Genomic DNA, 25,650 nt, shown 5'->3' with positions numbered 1-25,650 from the left:
TAGAGGCTCAGATTTCAGAACATCTCTCAGAAACACTATGAAAAAATATCCAGCAGTCTGTCTTCATATAAAATACTGAGAGGGAGGTGGGGGGGAAGGAGGGGGAGAGGGGGAGGTCTGGGTGAAGGGTAAATGCTGCACTCATGTGGGGAAAATGAGCAGCGTCTCTTTTCCTCTGGAGTCATATGACAGGACATGCGTACCATCATGTGGTGCGTTCAAGTGCCTGTCGAAAGCTCCTTCCTCTGAGAGTTTCAAATACAAGTGCTGGCAACAGCAGCGGAATTAAGGGGAGGAACTAATTTAGTGGCCGAAACCCATTATGAGTTTCACAAAAACAAAAACAAAAAAAAGGAGAAATGAAAATATAAACGTATTGCCATGGTTATCATTTACTTACCACACAATAAAATTACATCAACTAGCTTCAGTTCCTACCACATCTGCAGTGATGAAAAGTAACCAAGAACATTTCATTTCTACTTTAACTCTGCTGCATTTCAGAGAAAAGTGTTGCACTTTTTACTCCACTACATCTGTCTGACAGCAACCTATACTAGTTGCTTTGCAGATGTAGATGTTACATACAAAACATAGGCTATAAGCTTATAAGGTACATTTCAATAGACCATCCAACAACACTAGTAGTGAAATGGCTCCACCACATAGAGCACCAACTATATTAAAGGACAGGTTCACAATTTTTCAAGTCTGTCTTAAAACAACACTCAGGTGACCATATGAACACTGATAGAGGTTTTCCTCACTGTAATCATTACCCCTGTTCATACTGGCTATTAAAAGATCCACTTTCAATGTAAGTGACGGGGGCCAAAATCCACTGCATGTCTACACAGTCATTTTGTGCAAAAATGCATTTAAACATTTATCTGAGGCTTCTATGAGGCTTCAGCAGTCTGAGTTAGTCACATCAAGTGGATATCTGCCACATTTACAGTCTTTTTATCATAAAAAATTCCCTCTTTGGGTTTCCCCAAGGAGCTGCGGTTGAAAGTATAGTGGAAAAAAGAGGGACTTTGGCTCTAAAAAGACTGTAACGTTGAAAGATATCCACTTGATGTGACTAATTTGGACGACTGAAGCTTCATATTAGCTTCAGATAAACTTCTAAATACATTTTTGCACAGGTGATATGCGGATTTTGGGTCCCATCACTTAGATTGTAAATGCATTGAAATTAAATGATCGTCTAATGGACAGTATGAACATGAGGGATGAATATGGCAAGAAACCCCTATTTCAGTGTTAATCTGGGCACCTGACTATTGCTTTAAGAGAAATTTGAAAACATGTGAACCCGTCTTTTAAAATGCTGCTTTCCTTTAATGCATTACCAATAATAATCCTTGAATACACTACATATTTTATCTGACAGGGGCCACCTTGCTTTACGAGTGCTTTGTGGGTATTTTTACCTTTTTTTTTCACCCTTTACCTTATTGTTGTATTTAAGTAAAATAACAAAGGAAAGTAGGTAAAACTCGCTTACATTAGCTCGGGTTTCGAATCATGATATTTCCGACAGCACGTAAAGGCACCAACCGACACACTTCGGGCAGCCAGACGTTGGAACCACTGAAGGAATCCAGAAGTTGCCAGAGTCAAGTTCACATACCGTAAAGAAGGAGGAGTTGCGAGGTGATTTTTTCGAAACAAGGAGGGTTAACTGTAAGTATTAACTCCCTAGATAAATATCTCTCTCGCTTTTTCCTCTCAACATAGTTATTTGGGTGGCGGCGTTGTGTAGTTGACAGGAAAGCGGAACTAGCGAGCTAGCACACCAGCTAAGTTGCTCCCGGATCCTGCTGTAACGTTATTTACAACAACTTGAGAACAACAAGAGCAACTTTTTAAACAATGTAAGGAAACCATTACCAGCTTTGACCGACTGTTTGACACAGTTTTCTGTTTTTTCACCCTTTCTTTATGTTTAAAAGTGTTACTTTGGGGGAAATTTTACTGCCACAACTTTGGTGTCTTGGGTGTGGGAGACTGCTCTTGTTTTTCATGTTTTTGGGTCCTGTTACTCTTTCACCCTAACGTCACCTGTTTATCAGGTGACCGACGTTAAATAGTTGCTAAGCACTCAACTTTCCTCCATTGTTTACGAGATAACCAAGGTCAGGTGTGTAGCCACAGCATTGCAGCTATTAAAAATGTGACACGCCGGAAATGATTAATTATCAGCTGTGTTTTCTCCGATGTCTTCACTTTTGATTGGCAGTTTTGGTGAAGACGGTGGACGCTTGTTTTTATCCGCTATAAATCATATTCTGTAAGAAATAAAGGTTCATGGTTCAGGGTTCTTTTCCCCCCTGCACAGCATGATGTCATCGGCCCTGTGGTTTGTTTATGTACACAGGTCAGCATTATCAGTCAACCACCTTGTCCACAACATACAAAACTCAACAGGAAAGGTGGTTGGAGGGGGAGGGGGGCAAAAAAAATGGCTTCTGTGTTTGAATCCTAAAAAAGATCAAGGAGGAGGATATGAATAAGTACATATGATAGGAATAAGCAAAGACGTCAGTGTGTGCTGGGAGTTCAAGCTGGAGGAACAGGTTTGGGTAGAAGAACAAGAAATGTGTTTCCCTGTAGGAGCTCTTGCTTTTAAACACTTGCTGTTGGTGCGGTGAAGAAAACACAGTCAAGACAGCATGAGTGGGTATGTCCTCTTTAAGGCTTGTTAAATTATTCTTCTTGTGGCTGTGAAGACATGGTGGTGTGGTGTCAGCTTTGTGTACCTGTTATTTAGTGTTAGGTGTGAAAATATAGGGCTCAAACTGCATAAGAAACAAGTAGTGTTTATCCATTTGTGTTATCCATAAGTGTAAGCTTCTCATCACTTGAGTTATGTGGATAAATATCCAGCTATACAGAGGTCTGCTTTACTGGCACATGTAATTGACCTTCTAGTGTTGACATGTTCATATGCTCTTGTTGTGGCTTGGCATTTCAGAAGTGTGCAATACGTCTGAATGAGTCTTCATTCAGTGTTACAGTTGTAAACTCACATCAGTGTCTGGCCAAGTCCAATAATCAGCTAGAAAAAGCAGTCAAGCCTGTGTGAACCAAGTGCCCTCTTTCCAAAAACAGAAAAAATGCAGAGTCAACAACATTAAATCCTCTGAACTGTCTGCCAAGTAGACTATCCATTTTCCCAGTTTTTTTTTTTTCCCACAGGATGTGTAGTTGCTGCAGGTTTGAAAGGGAACTTAAAGTTCAGGGGTTATTTGCAAAACAGGAAAATGTCATATGAACTCCAAAGGAAAAGAGGAGGACAGGAAAGAAAGAGAAAAAGGATAGGGGAATTACTGTAAGCAGTGTTTCCTGAATGTTGGTATCTAAAGACTCTTGACTTGGAATAAACAACAGTGTGTTTACGGTTAACTGTCTCTTTCTTTGAGAGTGTAGTTTGTCTACATCACAGAAAAACAAGTTTAATTCTTTGCTTATGACTTTATGACTCAATCTCATGACATGTTGTGCAGCAAAGCTTGTCCGACGCCGCCATCACACCCGTCATTCCAGTACATCCTGCGATGCTGGACTGCATTAAGGCCACTAAATGCATAAATCAGATTGCTAAACCATTCAGTGATTAGCTTTTAATGTTATGATTTAGAATTAGGGAACTAAAACAAAACAACAAATAGATTACCTTGAAAAACACAATAAAACCACATTTATTACTCAAATTGTGTCCCCACTAACTGCTTCTGCTTGTCAGTGTAGTCGTATTCATGAATTGAGAAACCATCCAGAGTCTTTGACAGCATTTGCAGCAACATCCTCAGTGGAGAGCACTGCTATAGTATTCTCTCTTTCTGTATTCCTCTGTTCTTACAATCCTCTAACACATAGAAGGATTTTTATCCTGATCTGCTTTCATCTTCCGTACTTCGACTGAACTCTGTTGAAGTCCAGTCCTCCTTTTGCGATATCTAAAACCAATCTGAAAGCATAAAAAATGTAATTTCACAACATGTGGCGCTCAGTGGTCAGCTTCGATCAACACTTCCTGCCACTGGTTCACAGTAAATGCTTGCGTTATCCCCGCTCTGCAGTTGTACATATTGTGCAAGATCATGAAATCTAAATTTTGAGCCTGCACTGAGCTTTAAAATGTGGACGTGACTTAGTGCATCACATTGTGGGGTGTCTGTTGTGAGAAGTAGGGATGGGATGATAAAAGATTTTATCGTGAACCACGATTTTAAAAAAAAAAAAAAAAAAAAAAAGACACTCATGACTCACTCAACATGATAAGTTGATTCTGGTGAATTAACATTATCAGGATAATCGTGAATCAGCATTAATATGAATATCGTCACATTAGTGACTTGGAAAAGCTGTCTAGCTCGCTAACAACGTACAGTCCTATATTGATTTATTGATTAATTGCCACAAGGTGGAGCCTACATCTTTCCAGTCATTGTTTGTTTGTTTGTTTGTTTTTCACTAAAAAGGATGTTTACTAAAAAAAAGATGGTGTGTCCTATCTGTGATGTAAATTAGTTTCTTAACAAAATGTAAGGTAAAGTGATTCTAGTATCTTTTAGCGCCATTTTTAAGAATTTGAAGCATATTTTGATGATTATCGGGATAATATCATGAATCGCACACATGAGCACTCTGTCTTTTGTACTGGACCTCATCTGTAGTGTCTGAGCCTTTTGCTCTTTAGCTTTAATAGTTTTATAGTTAATCACACAGGAACTTCTTAAGCGCTCAGTGTTTATTGTTGAGAAACCAAAGTTGCACTTCAGTGGAATTTTAATGAACTATATTTAACCTTTCACCCACTTTCAGCCAATTAAGTCAGTGCAATGTATCTCACATGATGTAAGACAACCCATATGTCCAGACTATAAATATACTAGTGGACACATGAACTTGAACTTGAATTTAAAGAATCATATTTGGTGATACTGGTTTTCATGATTGATTTTTCATAGAATGTTATTCTATTTTCATTTCACCTTGAAAATGAATTGTTGTTGAAAGTACTTATAATGTTGACATAAGATGCAGAAACTGTGAGAAAATTATCAGTCAATGCTCATCCTAGGCTTACACCATGTAAGTTAATGATAGTATGATATTAGTCTTAATCATGAAGCTCTGTTTTTAAAGATCTAGGCGATATAAACACACTCAAATGTCACATGCTTGACTCATTTCCTTTATAGATATATTAATGGCACGTATAGATGTTTTGGGATGAATTTTTTGTGCATTCAGGAAATATTTACATACAAGAAAATTCTGAAAAAGAACAATTAAATTGGTCGTCAATAATTGTTCATTTTACTCAGTTAAAGCAGTGAAGAAATGTGTGTCACTTGGCTACTTGTGATGCTACCTTTTTAAAACCAGAATAACACAAACTTGCATTACATCATGATATTATCTGTGGAAGATCATTTAAGACATATCTTTTCTCTCACCTGTGGTATTTGTTTTTTGTTTGTTTTTTTTACCTTTCCACCGGTCATTTTATCTTGTTTTATTTTATTCATTTTGATACAGTTATAAGTTTTGTCATTTCTTTGATCTACAGTCTAGTTTTTTGTGTTGTAGCAAATCTTAGTAATGTTTTTCACCCTTCTGGCAGTTACCACCATCAAATCTCACGATTCCCATTTCCCTATCACAGCCTCCTTATCTATGTTCCCTCATTTTTAGCATACATTCTGCTAGCCATACTGCAGCTAAGCTTTACACCAACAAGGAACTGCTCTAGGCTCACAAAAAGATAGTTTTACTTCATCACTGAAACTGACTTTTGTTTCCTTTATCAGCAAACCTGATGTATGTGAGCAGACTCCTACCAATCCTTCAGGGGCAGGAAAATAGTCTGATTTGTTTAGGTTTTGCATCTTTTTCTTCCCTCTCCATATGAGTGACATGAACATACATATGGTATACGGCACTGAGCCCTGATTAGTGCGGTGGCACTGGATGTGTGCCTTTTCCACTATGGGAAGTTAACAACTGATAACCTTTAGGTACCTGTAAGGCTTAGAATCTAGATTCTGCTTTGTGTTTCCACCCTGTTTTACAAAGCGAAACATTTTGGGTTTATGTCACTGAAAAGGCCTTCAGATGTACGTTGTTAGAAAGGCAACACTGGGATAAATGTCATTTTCATGCACTGTTTGGGACAAGAATGGACTGCTGTTCAGTTGAGACACACATGGCATACGAAGGGTTTAAAATTACAGAATTTTATGTAGTGCTACTGGTTGTTTTCATCATATCAATAACAGTAATTTAATGATTACGATGTCAAAAAATAGTTAAAAACTCCCTCCAGAGCCAAATTGCATTTTTTTGTTTGACCAGGAAACAAAGAAAAGTTTGAAATGTATCATGATTTGAGACAAAAGAGAGAGAAAAGCAAAGAGACATCACATTTCAGAAGCTGTAACCAGCAAGTGTTTGGTACTCTTACTTGGTATAAATGTCCTTAAAGGTTCGATAAGTAGAATTGTGAAGCAATTTACATGTATTAATCGTTTTTTATTGCTAATGAGTGAATGGGTAGTAATGTAACGTAAAAAATGAGACCTTCCCTGACTTTGTCAGTTGTCTGTAACAGCTTGTGAACTGATTTCTATGTGAAGGACTCGGGCCAGATTTTTCCCGAAAAATCCAACAGAAGTTACATTTTTGCACGCTCCCAAGTGCCTTGCACCTCTCTCTCGCTAATGTCGACAAACGACCGGCATAACCACACAACAACACAACAAAAACGGTGCTATCCGACTAGAAAGACGCTTTGCTTTGCTGAAACACGGCGCAAAACACGACATTAGAGATCTTTAATGTAAATATGAGAAGTATAAGCAAAGAAAAAGACATCACCTTCATTAGTCTCTGCATGATGTTGACAGCAGCTCATTTAACGGCCACAGATGTCACTAACGAGAAGGAATTTCTGATTCCTACATATAGAACCTTTAACTGTTAACTGATTATAAAAATTAGAGTGCATATTGACATATATTAGCTTATCATAGAGAATATGTCAGCAGACTATTAACAAGAAGTTGCTGTACAGAAATGCCAGATACTGTATATGATACCGGAGGTAATTTAGATGTAGTGTCTCCATTACATAGTTTGTTGTTTTTCAACTGTAAACATTTTGAGCAGTTCAAGTCTTGGTCACTTGCTTTTATTCAGTTTTGTAATTCTGTTCAAAAATTACTATCAGCAGACATTTAAAATTCTAAAATATGAGTTTTGGCCTCAGGACCCAGTATCAATCAGGCTATTGGCCTGCAGTAACTGTATGTCACAGAGTTTTATGGTAATTGATGCCCTTCTGACGTGGTGTTACTGAGTAATCTTTGAACTCTGCCCAATTTTGCAGGCCGCAGAATATTGAGCTTGGTGCCGCAGGAGGAGCCTCCAGACAAGACAGCAAGAACATGGACGACATGACTGTGGAAGAGATGACCATGAGGGCCAACGCAGTGACTGACGAGGTACTGAGTCACACAAACAGAGTCTGTCTCACTCCGTCATTCTTTCATTGTGATACTCTACCCAGAATGTTTCAGTATCAAATGTCAAAAATGTGAAGGCTACAAACAAAAGCCGTGGTCGAACAATGAGTGTTAGGAACATACTGAACGTACAGATGGACAGTGGAGAAATTTCTACAGATGTTTTGATACTTTTCTGAGTAATATTTTATTTTATGGGTCAGTAATGTTCAAATCTAGAGAATTAGAGATTGTAGATTCTTTTAGTCGATGTACAGCAAGTGAGCTGAACATGCAAAAATGGCAAATTTGTATACAGGCAAGCAAGTAAGTCAACATATCCGAGGGATAATGTTTCCAAGATTAAACAAATATTGAACAATTATTAACTTGGGTTTAAATTGAGCATTAAAGGAAAAACAATTTTGGCAATAATTAGTACCAAATTACATAAACCTTTCCAGGAAACATCCCTGGAAATTATTCAGAAATTACAGACCTCTAAAATAAATTGTTTTCCTTATTTTCACCTGTGAAAACATCACCACTGGAAGTCATTGTTACTAGATTACATGATTAATGGAACATTTAGTTGATTATCTGCATGGTTGCAGCTTTGAATGGTTTACGTTTCAGTGTTTGTACTTTTAAGGAGGAAAATACAGCTTGTTTCCTTTTTTGCTGAGAGTTGAATCAGATGACTGATACCACACCAATGTTGGTACACTAAATATAAAGATAAAGCCAAGAGACACTTAGCTTAGTTTAGCATGAAGGCTGGAAATGGGAGGAAAAGGCCAGCCAAGCTCCGTCCAGAGGTTTTAAAAAAAATGTGCCTCCCAGAACCTCTAAAATTCACTAATCAACACGTTTTATCTAGTTGGTTTAATCCATACGAAAACAGAAGCTAAGCTAATCGCCTGCTGGCTCTAGCTTCATATTTAGCATACAAACATGAGAGTTATATATATCTTCTCATCTAACTCTCTCAAATGAGCTTATTTCCCAAAATGTAAAACTATTCCTCCAATGTCCAAAGCACAAAAACTTAATGTAAAACATTCAAAATGCAGATAATCAACTATATGTCTTCAGTTAATCATGTAATTGGCGCATAAGTGTTATTGAAATATCTAATTTAATCATGGCCATTGTCAGTGGGAATTAATCAAGATTTGTCATTATCATCATGGAGTAATCACTGTCAATATCCATGCTTTTTTTTTTTTTTTTTTTTAAAAGCAAATTTTGGCTTAGTCGGAAAAGCATCAGTAGGAAAGACAGAGCACACACAATCATGTAATACTGGTGTTGCTGCAACAAAGCACTGGAGGAGCAAAGGGCTGTGTGATTAGATTCATTGCATTCACAGTTGATTATTAAGCCAGGCATTAATAGGAAGTGTGTAAGGCTTTACGCCTAATTTAGCCTGATAGCTCCCTTACCCCTCTGTGGTTTTGACAGTTTGAATGTTGTCAGCTATATCTAAGCGTTTTATTATCAAGGAGATAATTGTTTAATCAGCACTCCAGGGCATCATATGATCAGCCATCTGATTCAAATGGAGGCAAATTAACTTACTCTAGCTGCGCTCGTAGCTGTGCACTTCACCTTCCTCTAATTTTGACTGTACTAATTGTATGTCTTTTCTCCTCTTTTTTCTCTTGTATTGTGTGTTTTTTTTTTCTCTCTCTATATATATGTGTTTACTGACTTAACCCACAATCTTCCTTTCTTTTCTCTTTCCTCCTTCCACTGCTGCCTGACTGACTGACTGACATCTGTCTCATTCTGATCTTAGGAGATCAAAGAGGATCCTCCTTCTGCTAATGCTACTTTACAGCCTTGCTTTGGGTAACAATTCATACCTGAAACACTCAGAGCATGGCTGGCAGTGTATCAGGGCAACATCAGAGTTTTTAAATGATAAGAAAAGACTGTCTTAACATTAGCTCTCACACAATTTCAAGGCCTTTTTTCAATCTCCAGTACCTAAAAACGGCTTCCACACGTTATTTAAATGTATTGTTTGTGTGATACTTCCTAAGCATCCTGGTTTACTGCAGCCCATTAATACCCATAGTGTGATTTATTCTTTATGTGGGAGAAAAACCCTTGAATTTTATGTAGTTTTCTGGAACCTGCATGTTCCTCGCCTAACTGTAGTCCCCCTTGAGCCATCCCAAACAAATGATAAAAATATCACACCATTGTCTGCATCTCAAAGATTTCTCACAACACCCCAATCTGGAAAATTTGGCTAAGAGTGCAATTTCAGGCTTAATTAGCCAAGTTCAAGGATTTTAGGAGACATAATGTAATGTTTATCCACCCAAGTGATGTTCTGGCTAAGCCAACAGAAACCTGGCTGAGCTCAACACATCGCTCTCGCCAATTCCATGTTTGTCTGTTTCTCAACTCACTGATTAATGTATTCAGAGCAAACACAACACAGAGAGAATGAGAAATATGGTCTCCACTCTTCCTCTCTCTTGTTAACAGTTCTTTAGTGATGGTAACAAAGGAGTCATGCCCCCCGAGTTGCTTCTGCGCTTCGCTCCTTTGGATGCCCCGCTCTCTGTACAGCGCTTACTTGCTATTAATAGAGACACAAAGGCGTAACTCACCTGAACTGACTGCATTCCAGCTCGTCGTCAACACTTTTTGTGTCTGTGTCGTGCTGCAGGTTAACTTTTGTGCCTTTTACCCATGTGACTTGGTCACAAAGAGTGGCACAATGACAAGGTTTTATTTATGTAACTACATGACACAGTTTGCGGACATGCTGGCAGTTCCAGTGAGGTGTTTAATGTCGTAATGGACCGGACGCATATAATGTTCTGGACACCAAAAATATCCCATTTTCTAACCAATTATTGAAGTTATCACATCACGTCTCTATGCAGCCTAGATGTATTCCAGATATTGATATAAGTGTGGTCAAATCAATGCTGCAACTATTTTTATGATTAATACGTCAATTATTTTATCAATTAATCATCCGGTCTAAAAAATGCCAGAAAATAGTGACACATTCAAATTGCTTGTTTTGTCTTGACCAACAAACCAAATAGTAAAACCACAGAAGACTATAGATGACCAGACCAGCAAATATTCACATATTTGAAACTGGACCCAATGAAGTTTTGGCTTTTTTTTTTTTTTTTTTTTTTTATGACAAAAAATGATAAATGGCAAATTATTTCAGCTCAGTGGTGGAAAGTAGAGGTGGCTGATATTAACAAAATATTACTTATACGTAATGACATTTTTTTGGGGACAGCTATTGATTTTCACCTTAAACGATAAAATTGAAACTGAAAATCACCAGCAGTGTGGACATAATGACCGAGATACTATCATTGGTCATTTCTCTAAGTTTGAACGGTCAAATAAGAAGGTGATCATCAGAAATGAATCAGCAACCATTTGGACAATCAATTAATAGTATAATTATGCTTTAAGCAAAAATGCCAGTTATGAGATTTTCCTGCTTTTCTTTATCGCATGTGATAGTAACCTGAATAACATTTATTTTTGAAACTGTTGGTCACACAAAAAAAGCAATTTTTATACATCATCATGGGTATTTTTCACAATTTCCTGGTATTTTATAGACCAAATAATTAATCATGAAAATAATTGTCAGGCTAAACGATAATTAAAATAACCTAAGAGCAGGAAAACAAATCATGATGTTAAAAAAACCTGTATCATGATGTTTTAATAACTAGAATCCCAAATTATATGCAGTATCACAGTATCACAGTATGGACAGGAGCAGAGAAAACATAATTCAGACACAGAAGTAAATAATAAGAACCACAGTATAAAAGCTATTTTCAGGCAAAGTGTGGGCACACAGTGATATGATCTTATAGCTTTACCCTCTGGTTTTATAGACTTGTTGCCATCTACTTTCATATCTTTATGAATATTAATGGTGTCGCTTCCTGCATGTTTTTTCTTATCATGTGCATCTTTCCATTCTCCTTATCCCTCTTATCTTGCTCTCATCTTATTGTCTCCTTTTTAATTCCCTTCTGTTCTCTTCTGTTCTGATCTCTCCGCCTCTTAAGGCAACATTCACACCTATCGATCGGTTTGTTGGAAAATAACTAGAAAAACCAAAGTCCAGATAGAAGCCAGATAAATGTAAAACTTTGTCTGAGTTTGACATTGGTCCATCTGTCCCAAACATAAACAAAATGAACTTTTTCCTATCTCCAGGAAAAATATGTTAATACATAAAACTCAAGAGACGCAGGTCACATTTGTTTTGACACAATAATGTATCAACTGTTTTTGGCCATAGAAAAATCTGAGGTGTGAATGCACTCATAACCAGTCCCTTATTATCCGTGAAAATTACTTTTGGGTAAGACATTTTCTCACTTCTCATTATTCACTAACACCTCCTGTTTTTTTTTTTTTGTCCCCAGTCACTGGAAAGCACACGGAGGATGCTGCAGATGGCAGAGGAGGTGAGACTTTGACAACTTGCTGCTCCTTCTGGCACAAAACACACATGTAGTCCTGTTTTTATTGACTGGAAAGTGGGTCCATGTTGTACCTGGGTTGGATTTAGGAAGATTGTAGCAATATATGCTGATTTTAGCAGATGACATGGGTCACGATTTAGTCGTATTCCTGTTATACGTATATATATGTTTGCATTTAAGTTGGAAAAGATGTTTAAATTAATATCATAAAAAGTTTTTATCAAAACAAATGTATCCAACATCCTAACATCCCATCCAATATCCTAAAATATATTCAACCCTGATCATTTCCATCCTTCATAATATATTAATCAATTTTTAGTCTTTTTATTGGTTCTGAATTTGTGTGACTCTTGTCTTTTCAGAGCAAACAGACCGGCGTCAACACCATGGTGATGTTGGACCAGCAAGGAGGTAGATATACAACATAAAAACTGCCAGGTTTAATGCATATGTTTCCTCCTGGCGTCTTTTTTCCAACTCATTAAATCATATTTTCTTTTACTTCTTAAATGTTTTTCTTTTCTTTTTTTCCTGTGGCATCCCCAAGACAGTGAATGTTAATGGTTAAGTTAAGAGAATCACTTTTTTCACATTTTTCAAAGGAAACTAACTGTAAGTGACCGATGACATTTACTATCTCATGCTAATACTATTACCATCTACAAACGGGCGGACGGCTGTGGCTCAGGAGGTAGAGCGGGTCATCCACTAATCGGAAGATCGGCGATTCGATTCCCGGCTCCTCCAGTCCACATGCCGATGTGTCCTTGGGCAAGACACTTAACCTCAAATTGCCCCTGATGGCTGTGCCATCACTGTATGAATGTGTGTGAATGGTTAGCTTCCACTGATGGGCAGGTTGGGACCTTGCATGGTAGCCCCTGTACCCATTCAGCGTATGAATGTTTGTGAATGTGATTCATAGTGTAAAAAGCGCTTTGAGTGGTCGGAAGACTAGAAAGGCGCTATACAAGTACAGTCCACTTACCATTTACCATTTACAAACTTGGGATTTTTCTAAAATACACTGAAACACGTCCTTGTGCATCAGATTGCTTTCTTTCTTTTTTTCATATTTTTGAGTTTTTGTCGCAGTTAAAATCAACCAGATGTCAATATTTTCATGACATTTTTTTCATTTCAATAACTTTCACATTTCAACTTTGCAAGACATTTATTGATTGAAGGGAACATATTCTCTGTTTTTAATATCTACAGAAGCTTTTATTCACATTTGGCAGTCAGGATTGTACAAGAAAGCTGTCATAAAAATGTCTACTATAGAAAAATTTCAAGGACAAAGATGTTTGAATCATTGTTATGCTATGCTGTTATGCTCCTAAATTAAAGTTTTGCTGACATCCTCATGTGACTGCGAGCACTTAGAAACATTGTTGTGTGAAGTATTAAAGCAGAACAGTTTTTTAGATGTTTGCATCTGTTCCAATACAGTTGGTAAAGTCCAGACTTTACAACAGCAACTAAAAGCATTTATTTGATTGTGTATCAGTATCAACCAGAATGTTCATGGAAATTATTTCTTATTGGTTATTGTGCATCCCTAAATATTGCTGGTCAAATTAGTGTGTTAGTGGTTTTTGGTTTGTTTTATGTTTTGTTTAGTTTTTTCTCAGGACCAGTCACTTGTCTGTATGTAACTTTATGTGTTCGTTCTGTGTTCCCTGTTTGAACATTTTTCAGTATATTCTCTTTTTTTTTTGTTATGTGTATCTATTTTTTTGCTGCTGCAATGACCCAGTTATTGACCCAATTTAAGAATCCTCATAGGGATCATTAAACTTTAATTATATCTATTCTAAAAACGGATAAATAAAGGCAATAAACAAAACAAAACATTCTTACTCTATAAAATATATGTAGATACAAAAAGGGGGGAGACTCTGACGTGGTGCGATGTTCCCGTCTGTGTGTTTCAGAGCAACTGAAGAATGTGGAGGAGGGCTTGGACCAGATCAACCAGGACATGAAACAGGCTGAGAAAAACCTGACTGACCTCTCTAAGTGCTGCGGTCTCTGTGTCTGCCCCTGTGACAGGTACACTGAACTCTCAGCCCCGGTGAAGGCTCCAAAAAAATCACTGTTGTGATTTTTGGTTGTGCAACACTTATTTATCGGCAGCTGGGAGAGAATATTTATCATGCTTTCTCTGCTGTTTTGCTTGTTTGTATCTTGATTATTCATGGAACAAGTATGTTGCTGGTTTTTTTAACAAAAACTTGTGGTTGAGCCTTACAATGATAGCTATTAGCAGTGTAGAGCAAACAAGCAAGGAGCTGTATAAAACTACTTAAGTCTGATCATTAGTATATTTTGTTTTTGATATGTTTATTTTTTACATCATGTGTAGAACTGCAAAGTGGAAGGAGTTTTTTTTATGCAGGCCCCTGAGCACCAGACGTAACAATCCCATTCATTTTCTTCATAGACAATGTGAGGTGCCTGACAGTTGATGCACTTCTACAGCTTTGATAGGGTTTGAAACAGAGAAATAATCAGTACAAAAGATGTATACATAACAAAGTAAGGTGAAAAGTTAACTACGACTCCCAAATAGCATTTTGGCAAGAAACATACAGTCACTGACCTTAAAATTCTCTTCTGAGCGCTACCACCAGTGGGCGGAAGCTAAAGATTACATACTGAGAAAACCAATAATACAATCTGTAGTTTCAGTTAATTTACTTTCGGATATTGGGTCAATTTTGGGTGAATTCAGCAGCCATGGTCCTGTGTTTAGTTCCCAGCTGCAACAACAAAACACTTTGAATTTGTTACAGCTCTGATCCGTGTATCTGACTGCCTTCTTCTCCATAGCAACAGCAGCCGATACTCTTGAGTATTGTAGTATTTAGAGCTGTCCTTCATGCCAAACATGATTTCTCAGAAGCAAAGTCAAAATAATTAAAACTGGCAGCCATAACATAAACATATAGGAATGTATACACGATCCTGTTTCTGTGCAACGTTCAGGATATTATTACAAGAAAACTTTGAAATGAGAATACAGAACTGAGAAAAAACACTTCAGGAACCAGTGGCCTCTCCCACTCTGCAACTCTATTATCATGAGGTTGAACGCTTCAGTGACGCTACTCTGATCTGTCAGGTGGATTTTGCATAAAAACAACATAAACTGCAGCCTCATTCACAAATGGGGCTGGTAATAGCAGAGAGTGTGACATGGAAAGACAAGAAAATTACACATTCGCTTGTCAGATGTGCATTTTATGGTCAAAATAATGCTGATTCACTGTGCGAGCATTCCCAGTGGTTTATGAATGGGTAGGGAACGTAACAGTATTCCTACCGAGTTCTTAACATGACAGGTGCAGCGCTCTGTGCTGAGCATACTTAAAACTCTCTCCGTCAAACCATATCGATATGAAGTGTCAGTGTGTGTGCGTAGTAAGATCATTTCTGGTTCTAAACATGAGAAAAAAAATCTTTCCAAAATGCTTTCACATTGGAGGAGCGGATTCTTTGATGATTACCTAAAGATAAGGTAGGGAATCTTTTTTAACTTCTTCATGAGTGTGACACATGTGAGCGTAGTCATAGCTGACTTGTAGCCTTTTAAACCTCATGTGGATGCTTTTATTGACAGTTTGTAACTTTCTTCTCATTTTTATTTTAAACACTTCCAGATTTCCTCGCTGACTTTCTGTTTTTCCTCCAGGGTGACGTCTATCGAGCACGAATCACGATACAAGCGCACCTGGGGTACCGGAGGAGGTGACGCCGAAGGTAACGCCGACGGTTCAGGAGTAGTCTCAAGGCAGCCCTCAGGAGTTCGCAACGGCCAGGCCGGCCAGGTGAACGCCCAAGCACCCTCAGGTCCATACATCAAGAGGTGAGGGTCACATCCTCGTCCTGGTCGTTTCGTTTCCTCTGAGAATCTTAAACCATAATGTTGTCAGAAGCATGGTGTTAATTTAGAAATGACCTGTAGCCAAAATAAAACTAATTTTACGACTGCGCTATAGGATAACCAATGATGCACGCGAGGATGAGATGGAGGAGAATCTGGATGCAGTTGGAAGCATCATTGGCAACCTGAAAAATATGGCTGTGGACATGGGCAACGAGATAGACAAGCAGAACAAACAGATTGACCGCATCAACGATAAGGTAAGAGTATAAGAAGATGTCCAAATTAAAAAAAAATAGGGATTGGGATTGAGCTCATTAAATGCATATTTTGTACAATTTTAATACCCATTTCAACGAGCAAATGCATTTAAGTGCCTTATTTAAAGTCAAAAATGGTAGACCTTGGGATGACAACCTGTTTCTTCTCTTCTTTTCAGGCGGACATGAACAAAGTTCGCATTGATGACGCGAACCAGAGAGCCAACAAGCTCATCAACTAGACTAGGAATTCTGCTTCTGCCAGTTTTATCCATCAACCTTGAGCCTCTGTCACCACACACACATACACATACATACACATACATACACACAGCCTACTTGCGTACATGCACGAACCCACACTCTGACATGAAAAAGAAAATTCAGTCAGGGAGAATGTTTTTTTGCCAGCAGTGTGCTAGCCTTTACTGCACTAAGATGTAAATAGAATACATTTAGACATTTTACAAATTGGCCCCTTCTGTCAAAACACCAGTACACCCTTTGACACATGTTTTCATAGTCATGCTGGACTTTGAGAAGCAGTGAAGGCATCAGAAACTGCACCAAAGAGAAAGTGCCTGACTGCCAATCACTGCTGTTTAAAACCAAATATTTACCAGGTCTGTTGTATCATATCTCAGCATTCTTAAGGAAGGGAAGCACAGGTCAGCTGCTTTTTCTTTCTCGGTTTCTCTGTTTTGCCTTTTAAGAACTATGAACTATGTCTGTTTTAAATAGATCTGATTAGCTGTATTTTTAGAAAGATATCACCACGGCATTAATTTATGTATCCTCCCCAGTTGGTCATGTACCAATAGTGGGGGCAGGGGTACAGCTGCATCTAGTTTAATCTTAAATCACTGACTTTGGCCTGAAACAGATACATCTTAGTCAAATTATTGGTTCAATATGTAATTAAGTTAACTGTATCATGTGTATTATTTTGAGATGATATACTTATTTAAATATTCTTTATCAAGCAGAAATAATTTGCGAATAAAGTTGTCTTTTTTTAACACTTTTTTGCATGTCATTTATGCCATTTCAGTTGTAAAAGCTATTTTTAAAAAAAAAAATCAAATGTTGTGCTTTGAAGTGAGTCATGACAAATCTTTTCATGCTGGAATTTAAAGCACCTACCCCTGAATGAAAGCAATTAAATGTTATTTTATAATTTTCTGACTGATGGGATATCAAGGTTATTGTAACTATTTTCAAGAAAATTATAAGGCACTGACCTGGTGTTTAGAAATGAACATATAGCAATCACTACAAATGTCCTTCAAATGTGAAGGAGGGTCAGTAAACATCATGAAGAATATTCATCATTACCTCCTCCAACGCATCTAGTTTACTTCATAACAATATTGAGTATGAGAAACAACAGTAGATTATTTCCATGATCAGATTTGTCATCAGTGGATCGACTGCTGTACTTCATGTTTAGTGTCTCTTGAGTTTTTTTTCCACTCTGTCACAACAGTGTTGGTTTAAATACTCAAACACACTGTTGCTGTTTTTATTAATTGCCTATAGTCATTCTGTTCATCTAATTTCATTCTTTACTTCCTGGTTAATAGAGATTTATAGCACCCAAGAGGAGATTTACAGTCTATGCAGGGTTCCTACACAATTAAATGTCTGGAAAATTAATTTCCCCGAGTTTGATAATTGCACAGTCCGTTAAAATGTGAAAAACAAATGTGTAGTCCTGAAGTATATGGATGGATGTACATTCAATCCACTGTCGTTTCTTGTATCAGTTATGTGCTGGTTTCACATGTCATAAGGTCACTATACAGAAGCTTTGTCATAATGAAAAAGCCAAAGGATGTTGCAAATTTGAACAATTAGTCCAGAAAAGTTTGAAATATAGTAAACAATGGGAACAATGTGCAGGAACCTTGTCAATGTCTTGTATGTGGTCAATGGTTGTGTTGTAACAGCCGTTGTACCACAAACACCTCCTCTTGCATCTGTTCTGTAAATATCCAGTTTTCACATCAGAGCTACAGTAAAACGATAATATCTGATGATGAAAAGCATAATTTGTTTTTGTTGAAGCCGTAGCTTGGCGGATAGATTACTGCTGGCAGCAAAATGCAAAAAGTATACATGTAAATGAGTGTTGTTAAAGGGGTAAATGTAGAAGCAGAGTAAGTCCTGGCGGGCTCTGTTAGGCCTCGATGTGGAAAATTGGGTAATGATAAGCAATACAGTATGCTGAAAATATCTCTTGTATGCATCTTCTGGCTTATTTGTTTTGAAGAAAAATGATAATTTGTGTGCTCTGCTTCAGGCATACACCTATTGAGTTTGTAAAGATCGAAATGAACCGTTATTCAGGGCTTTGTATTGTTATAAGTGATCATCCTCAGCCTGTTACTTGTCAGTAGAGATCTAATTAGCCTAGCCTAAGGCTGCCTCGCCCTCTTGAGGCTGTTTATTCATTGTTTTACCAACAGCCACTGGAATGTAAATACAACAGTTTTGTCTATTTTGACTGTGTTCATATGCAGCTCGTCTTAATCTGAAATTAGCTCGGTGAACAGATGACTGTTCAACAAAGTAAAAATGCCTTTTGTTTCACATATGCCTCTGTTTAATTGTTTGTACTCAATAAATCTATTCAGAAATACATTTTCTTGCACTTTTTCTTAATGAATTAACGATTAGAATTAAATCAGTGTTGGCAAAGGTACAACTGTGCACCTGAATTTCAAAGTTTAGCAAAGGAGATGAAAAGGTCAATAAATAAACGCAACCTGTATAGTTTCAGGAGTTTATTTTAAAGTTTATTCTCTCAAAATGTATTCGATATTTCCTGTCAACATTTTTTGGATATTTTACATAGCTAGAGAGTACAAAATGCAGATTAAAAACCACGGAACAGAAAAGGCAGGTAGGAAGGAGTGGAGGAATAAACAAAGTGGATGAAGGTGACAGAGCAGGAAGTGTCAGAAGATGCAGATGAACACTTCATCTGAGTCGGTTATGGTTGATATAGTGATCAATAAAAACAAGACTGAATACATGTGATGCAAAACCATTTCGAGGTGCATGCGTGACAGAAAAATTCAACTACTGGTACTCATAGCACAGACGTGACGTTCTGCTGGATCTGTAATACCTGTTTCGACGGCCATGAGAAGATCATTGATTTCATTGCTATTTTGTTCCTTTTGTAAAATGTAGATAATGTAGACAGAGATCATCATGATGCTACCACATTTTTCTAGAAAACTCTGGAGCTGAACAGTCTCGTTAATCTTTCTACACCTGACTTCCGTAATTTCAATGAGGGCACTTGAGTTGGATTGTAGTTCAGGGACAGAACCCACAGTACAAGGCAAGACGGCAATGGTAGAGTGGGACAGATGGTGAAAATAAGAAATAAACCACAAATTAACATCTATAAATTCAGCTCCATATACTGTACATATTCTATATTCCCTGTGTGCATATATAGATTAAAATTTCTTATTCTATAACGGCTTTTTTTTTGTTGAAACTCTTTAATTTACCAAATTCTCACTTCCTTCTTTTCTTCCCGTACATTCATAGAAACAACACATTCCCTCAGCTCCATACTGCTACTGTATGATCCTCACCTTAGATAGAGAGCATGCCTGGTCCTGTTGTGTGGTTTGGAAAAGCAGTCAAGATTCATCCGACCCACAACTTGTCTTCAACTTTGTCAAGTACTGTCAAACATTTAATACTGAGCCAGGCTTGTGAAATCGGATACTTACTAACTACAAGCCAAAGTTGAAGACAAGTCAGGCAGGTCAAGCTGGTCTTGATTGAAGGTTCAAGAATATCACAATAGCACCATATCAAACTAATGTAAAACATACTTTCATGCATCTGTAGATATATACTGTATATCTATATATGTTAATGAATAGATAGGAAATTTAGGGGTTCAATACACAAGTGTTGAATATATTTCAAGTTCACAGAAATAACTACTGCTACAGTGCAGCTGAGAATATAGACTGATTGCATCTATATTCAAAACTGACTGATTGAGGTGTCACATGACTGCTTGTAAGTCACAATTTAAAATCTCTTTCAAACCCTTCACAGTGCATAGAGCATTTAGTTTGCATACCTGCAATTACACTTGGTGTGTGTGTATGTGTGTGTGTGTGTGTGTGTGTGTGTGTGTGTGCACTGTGCAGCACTGCACTATGGTTTGCTTATCACCAAGTCTTTACACCGCATTTACAAAGCTTTTTTTTAAAGCCTGTTAAGTTCACTCCGATTCTATGAGTAGCATTTAGCGCTCCAAATTCAAACAGCACAGTATTACAGTTCACAACCATTTTGTAAGGCAGATTAATAAAAGTACTCGTAAGTACTCTTGAGTGACCCTATTTTCATTACAGGCCTTCATATTGTACATAGTTATATCAAAGCAAGCCAGACTAAAGCAAAAAAGAAACTGTAGCAAAAGTAACAAAGTGAGAAAAAAGTTTTACAAACATTCTTTGGTTGAGTGTAAAAGGAGCATTCCTGTGCTTTAATTTAATGCTTTGAATTTGGCATTTTGTTAAAAAGAACACAAAGAAAAGAAAAAAGTGGACCTTTGCAATGATACACTGGCTTAAATACAGGCAAAAGAGTGATGGCTTTAACCCTAAACTACAATATTAATGTTAATTCTCACAAAATAATATAAAAAATTCTAAAAAGCTTGCTCTGACTGATTGTACACAAATACTACTTTCTCTTTCCAGGTTGCCTTGGCAACCCCTCAGATGGCCTTCCCATCTCCTTTCACTTCTTCTTGGCAAAGAGACTGTACTTCTTCTCCTTTTCTTTCTTGGCAGAGCTGGGCTCAGAGAGGGCAGTTGAGGAGGAGGGAGGGGGCAGGCTGTGGGCTTTGGCCCCTGAGGCCCCCGACGCCTCCTCTGCTGCCAGTGGCTGAACGGCCTTCTCCATGGCCTGGCTCCAACGCTGGAGCTCCTCCTGAAGTTAAACACAAAAACACACACTTACAAAGGGAAGTCCAGCTCCAGGGGGGCAGTGTGTGTTTTGTTCTTTTGGGCTATTTGGGTAAATGAACAAGCGGAGGTGGCCACACAATTAACACTGAAACTGAAAACAAGCTAAATCAGTAGATAAAACATTGCTGTATTTTATTATGTAAAACCTAAAGGGGACCTATTATGCTTTTCCTTATTTTCAGTCATGTATATAATGTTACAATGTCTGATGTTCATATTAAATGTGGCCAAAGTGTCAAATAATGAGGTAAACGTACGTAGAAGGAATCCCTGCTCTGAACGCTAAGTTTCCAACATTTTTTCCTACTTTCAGCCCAAGCCAACGTCAGCTCGTGACGGATTTCTTTACATGGTTATCTGCTCCATGCACAGTGCGCCAGTTCACTGCTCTGCTCCGCTAATATTATGGCATTTTTCCCATTGATTTGGGGGTAGTCATGCCGAACCATGACTCAAGTCGAGCTGGCATGCCGCTAACGAAGCTCCGCTAACTCGGTGAGGAACACTTTTCATTTCCTGTAAATTCTTAACAATAAAAGTCTCCCATTATTTAGTCATTTAAAAGCTTTTAGTATGAACAGGTAAAGCAGGAAATGATGGGTTTTCATTGGTGGTCACTTGACACAACTCTGATACGGTTGCCCCTTGGCAGACTTCCAGAAAGCTGGCCAATCAGAGCAGAGTGGGCTCATCGGGAGGGGGGCTTTAAAAAGACAGGAGCTAAGATTGCCTGTTAACAGACAGAGGCTGAACTGAGGGGCTGCCTAAAGGGCCAGTATAAGATAAATAAGGAGTTTTGTTAATTTTGTAAAGCTAGTTTAGTGGAGTCCCAGAATAAAAATATAGAGATGGAAATGAGCATAATAGGTCCCCTTTAATGATCCCGGTAAGCTATATCTCTGGCTAGCTGGTGGTGATTTACGGTCTTGCTCCATGACACTTCAGAAGGAAATGTGAATAACCTCATTAATGTCAGCTACTTACATAAATAACCTTGCCAAGGGCAGAGATATCAAACCGAAACAGCTTATAAAAATGAAATGTAAATAATGTAAGTACTGATTGCAGCATCGCACCCTGTAACCACTGCTTTTCACAGGTTTAAAGATTATATAATTACATGCTTTTTGAGTGGTCAAGTCCGCAACATTCAGTCTCATGTGATTCACTGGAAGCTGCTAAAAGTTATTCCGTTATCTCTCGATGGTTAAAAACTCACCTCGTCTTTACACTGGAATAAATATTCACTGCCGTCTCCAAGACTGTGAGAGAAAAAGAAAAGCAAAGTTGAAACTCAGTGTGGAGGAACAAGTTGTTGGTTGTTTTATACTCCTACTTGCACCATTAGAATAAAATTTGAGGATTTTTCTGAGCTCTAACTTTGACATCTTTCTGCACATTTTTAAAAGTTTGGTGTGTTTATGTTTGTTTCTGAAAGTTGCAATCTGTTAGCAGTTGTTTGCAAAGTGAGTACAAGTCATTTTCTTTAAGCAAATGTACATATGTTCTTTAAAACTGTTACTTATTTTCCACTTATAGCTTGTGGGACATGAAGTTGTTTACAATTTCAAAGGAATTTATTTTGTTCCCTAGCTGAATTGCATTACCACTGGTTAGAGAAAGGAAACAAGAGGGTACAGCTAATTAAAAAAAACAAAAAGAAAAACACTTTCTTTTCCTAAATGAGACAAGTAGTAGAAATCTTAAACAAGTCCTTGAATGCTGTAAGTAATATTTTTGTTTTATACTTAACCAAGGCATATACCATAAATGATTGCCTAAATTTAACTTGTATTCCCTATAGAATACAAGTTGTGGATGGAGGGTTTAAATTTGTCCTCATCTCAATATATTTCATAAATTTAGTGGTGAGACAATTAAAAAACCTGAGGATAGATATGATACTCACCGTAGTTTGGCGATGTTCTTCTTTTTCTTGTAGTTGGCGAGGATCTCCCAGGTGGCGTTACTGAGTGACAGCGGGTCCTCGCCGTGATATGTAACTCCATGGCCAAAGCTTTTCGCATCCTTATAGGCTGAGAGTTGTCCAGGCTTCAGCACACAGTACAAGTTGTTCCATGACCTGAGTGATGAAAAGGAGGAGGGGGCAGTAAAAAGAGGACTTTAATATTTATAATTTCAGGTAGCTAATTTCTGTTAATAATGCAAAATCAATTAAATTTAATCCAAATTATGTGAGGCATAACAACAACACCACTCCATTAAGACTTAATTCAGTTCATTAAAAATAAGGAGAGCAGTTGGAGCAGAGCACTGCTCTGTAATGATTGTAAATTGTATTTTATCAAGAGGAAACTGCCCAGATCCTCTTTAAAACAACAGTCTTGTGATACTGTAGTGTCAAAAATAAACAAACCTTTCTGGGTTGCTTGTGTGTGTACAAATGGACTTAATACTGCGCTAAACAGGATTTTTATGTTAAAAACAGAGCTGCATAATCACCTTAAAATGACAAAGTTGGCTATAATCTGCAGTAATACTGGTTATCCTGCAGCTTTAAGTTGCAGAGTAAAAATAGCCGTGTTTGGTATTACCATGTACAAAAACCACTGAAAACTACAAAATTTGAAGATAATAAGGGAGTTTTTAAAAATGTTTTTATGTTCGGCACCTGCAAATGTACAAAAGCTACATACTGATGTCATCACTCTTTTTGTACAATCCACATCTCTAGTCATTCAAATTACATGCACTTGAAGAGTGCAATTTGTAAGTTTTGAATGTAAGATTTCCTGTTCGTACATGAGTAAGTCCATGATTAATACTATACTAAGGACATTGCTTGAAGGGCTTGCTACTGTAAGTGTATGTTAACTATAACTTAAGTTTGTGTCGTTATATTTTTATTTACAGCAGGTAAATATGTACATAACTCAGATTTACTTAAATTACCTGCACCACAACACCTGCCATCTTATAAAAGTCATGTATAATTTAATTTTTGCTGTGCATTTTAGAGCTGAAACAATTAGTTGATCAATCGTCAGCAATCTAACTGGCAACCATTTTGATAAGGAAGTAATTTTCCTGTAAAAATGCCAAACATCCTTATTATAGTAAATTATAGTGGTCAGATTAAAAAAGGAAGTTGTGAAGCTTTAGGAAGTTGTGATGGGCATTTTAACTATTTTATGATGTTTTATAGCCAATCAACAAATTAAATAATGTTGAATATAATTGTGAATTGCAGCCCTGATTCACTGCATGTAGTTTTCTAGATGTATTTTTCCCACCATTCCCACCAGTAGAAGACTTTACTTGAGTTGTTTAATCCATCACAAAGTTGTCACATTATTGTTTAGGTGAATACAGTATTAATGCACATTATATAAGACAACTTAAAAAGTAATGAAAAAACTAATGCAGACTTGATGTTCAACATGATGCATGATACTACCTAAGCAAGTTTCATGAGTATGTTAATAGATTTTTTCAAAGATACAGAAATTAATTGAAACAAATGAATGTCTGGCATGTAGTAATTATAGTAATTGATAGGTAGTAATTGGGATAAAACAAGCAAAACCACTGATTTAAGTAAGTACTGATTCAATCTATTATCTACCTATTTGAAGCCTTCTTCCCTGAGCCCTCCACATCTTGTTTGCGGGACAGCGTGCCCTCCTGCAGCACAGTCTGGACTTTGAGGGGCTCCACGGGCATTGTGGCAGCTCTCTCTGGTTCCTTCTGGGTCACTACTGAGATGGAGGGCTCCAGCTCCAGAGAACCACTCTCTTTCATCTCTGACTCTATGGGCACTGTGGAGTCACCCGCCGTCCCCTCCAACAGACCTGAACTGGGCTCAACTGCACCAGAACCAGACTGGAGGAGAAAAAGACACACAAAAACAGAACGAGAGAGAGGAAAAATGATAAGATTCATCAACAAATTAACCTGCACATTAAGAAAGGAAAGTGTGCCCTTGATTTATGGTGCCATGATTACTTTAAAAAGTGCTCAAAGTCAGGCACGTCCTGGTAACCTTCTGGTTAAGACACATGCCATATAACCGCAACATCCACGGTTCAAATCAGGCTGCGGATCCTTGTTACCCCCCCATCACTCTCTCCCTTCAATTCCTGTCATCTCTCCACTGTCCCTATTGTAAAGGCATTAAATGCCCCAAAAACGTATTAAAAAAAGTACTCAAAGTCAGTCCTATACCGAGTCAAATGTTTGTTTTAAAGTAAGAAAGTCAAGGAGCTCTTTTAAATGCAAGAGTCAGTAAGAAAATAGCAGAGAAGAATTTTCATTTTTCACCAATTCTAGTAGGCTGAAACTGAGAGGTCACACCTGATTAAGTACAGAGGACACAGATCTGAGCCGGTGTAGTTACTAACCAAAGTCTGTTCTTCGACAGTGTAGAGCTGTGAAGATTCTTCTACAAAGCCGGTGTCTTCTTTCCTGGAGGGAAGAAGGCAACATGGGGCGCGCATGTGAGAC

The 25,650-nt window shown here is 37.7% G+C and overlaps 2 protein-coding genes across 7 annotated transcripts in view; one reads left to right on the top strand and one right to left on the bottom strand.

Moving 5' to 3' along the window:
* The first annotated feature begins 1,554 nt into the window (after positions 1-1,554).
* Positions 1,555-18,812, top strand: LOC121914006 (synaptosomal-associated protein 23-like). Of its 2 annotated transcripts, none has more exons than XM_042436929.1 (8): positions 1,555-1,689; positions 7,403-7,517; positions 11,960-12,001; positions 12,385-12,433; positions 13,960-14,077; positions 15,720-15,893; positions 16,027-16,171; positions 16,351-18,812. In XM_042436929.1, the coding sequence occupies exons 2-8, from the start codon at positions 7,461-7,463 to the stop codon at positions 16,411-16,413; spliced, it is 648 nt and encodes a 215-aa protein (XP_042292863.1). In that variant the 5' UTR covers positions 1,555-1,689; positions 7,403-7,460; the 3' UTR covers positions 16,414-18,812. The 2 variants fall into 2 exon arrangements, with proteins under 2 accessions (XP_042292863.1, XP_042292862.1); XM_042436928.1 differs by lacking the exon at positions 1,555-1,689 and adding an exon at positions 1,770-1,880.
* Positions 18,813-18,902: 90 nt separating this feature from the next.
* sptb (spectrin, beta, erythrocytic) overlaps positions 18,903-25,650 on the bottom strand; it is a 44,823-nt gene continuing 38,075 nt past the window's right edge. For all 5 annotated transcript variants that reach the window (XM_042436922.1, XM_042436923.1, XM_042436924.1 and 2 more), the window contains 5 exons: positions 25,548-25,611; positions 24,773-25,029; positions 23,096-23,269; positions 22,406-22,448; positions 18,903-21,148 (listed from right to left, as the gene is read on the bottom strand). In XM_042436922.1, the coding sequence (XP_042292856.1) occupies positions 20,957-21,148; positions 22,406-22,448; positions 23,096-23,269; positions 24,773-25,029; positions 25,548-25,611 (730 nt within the window). In that variant the 3' untranslated portion in view covers positions 18,903-20,956. The remainder of the gene's footprint in view (positions 21,149-22,405; positions 22,449-23,095; positions 23,270-24,772; positions 25,030-25,547; positions 25,612-25,650) is intronic.

Source organism: Thunnus maccoyii, chromosome 16 (genome assembly GCF_910596095.1).
Source record: "Thunnus maccoyii chromosome 16, fThuMac1.1, whole genome shotgun sequence".
Lineage (NCBI taxonomy): Eukaryota > Metazoa > Chordata > Actinopteri > Scombriformes > Scombridae > Thunnus > Thunnus maccoyii.
The sequence above is the reverse complement of the archived record's forward strand: the minus strand, read 5'-3'. Positions and strand labels throughout refer to the sequence as shown.

What these genes read in the sequence shown, in the direction of transcription:
- LOC121914006 (XM_042436928.1), top strand. An exon ending in GATGTTGGACCAGCAAGGAG is followed by an intron (nt 12,434 to 13,959) that starts GTAGATATACAA and finishes TGTGTGTTTCAG; the next exon opens with AGCAACTGAAGAATGTGGAG. An exon ending in TTGACCGCATCAACGATAAG is followed by an intron (nt 16,172 to 16,350) that starts GTAAGAGTATAA and finishes TCTTCTTTTCAG; the next exon opens with GCGGACATGAACAAAGTTCG.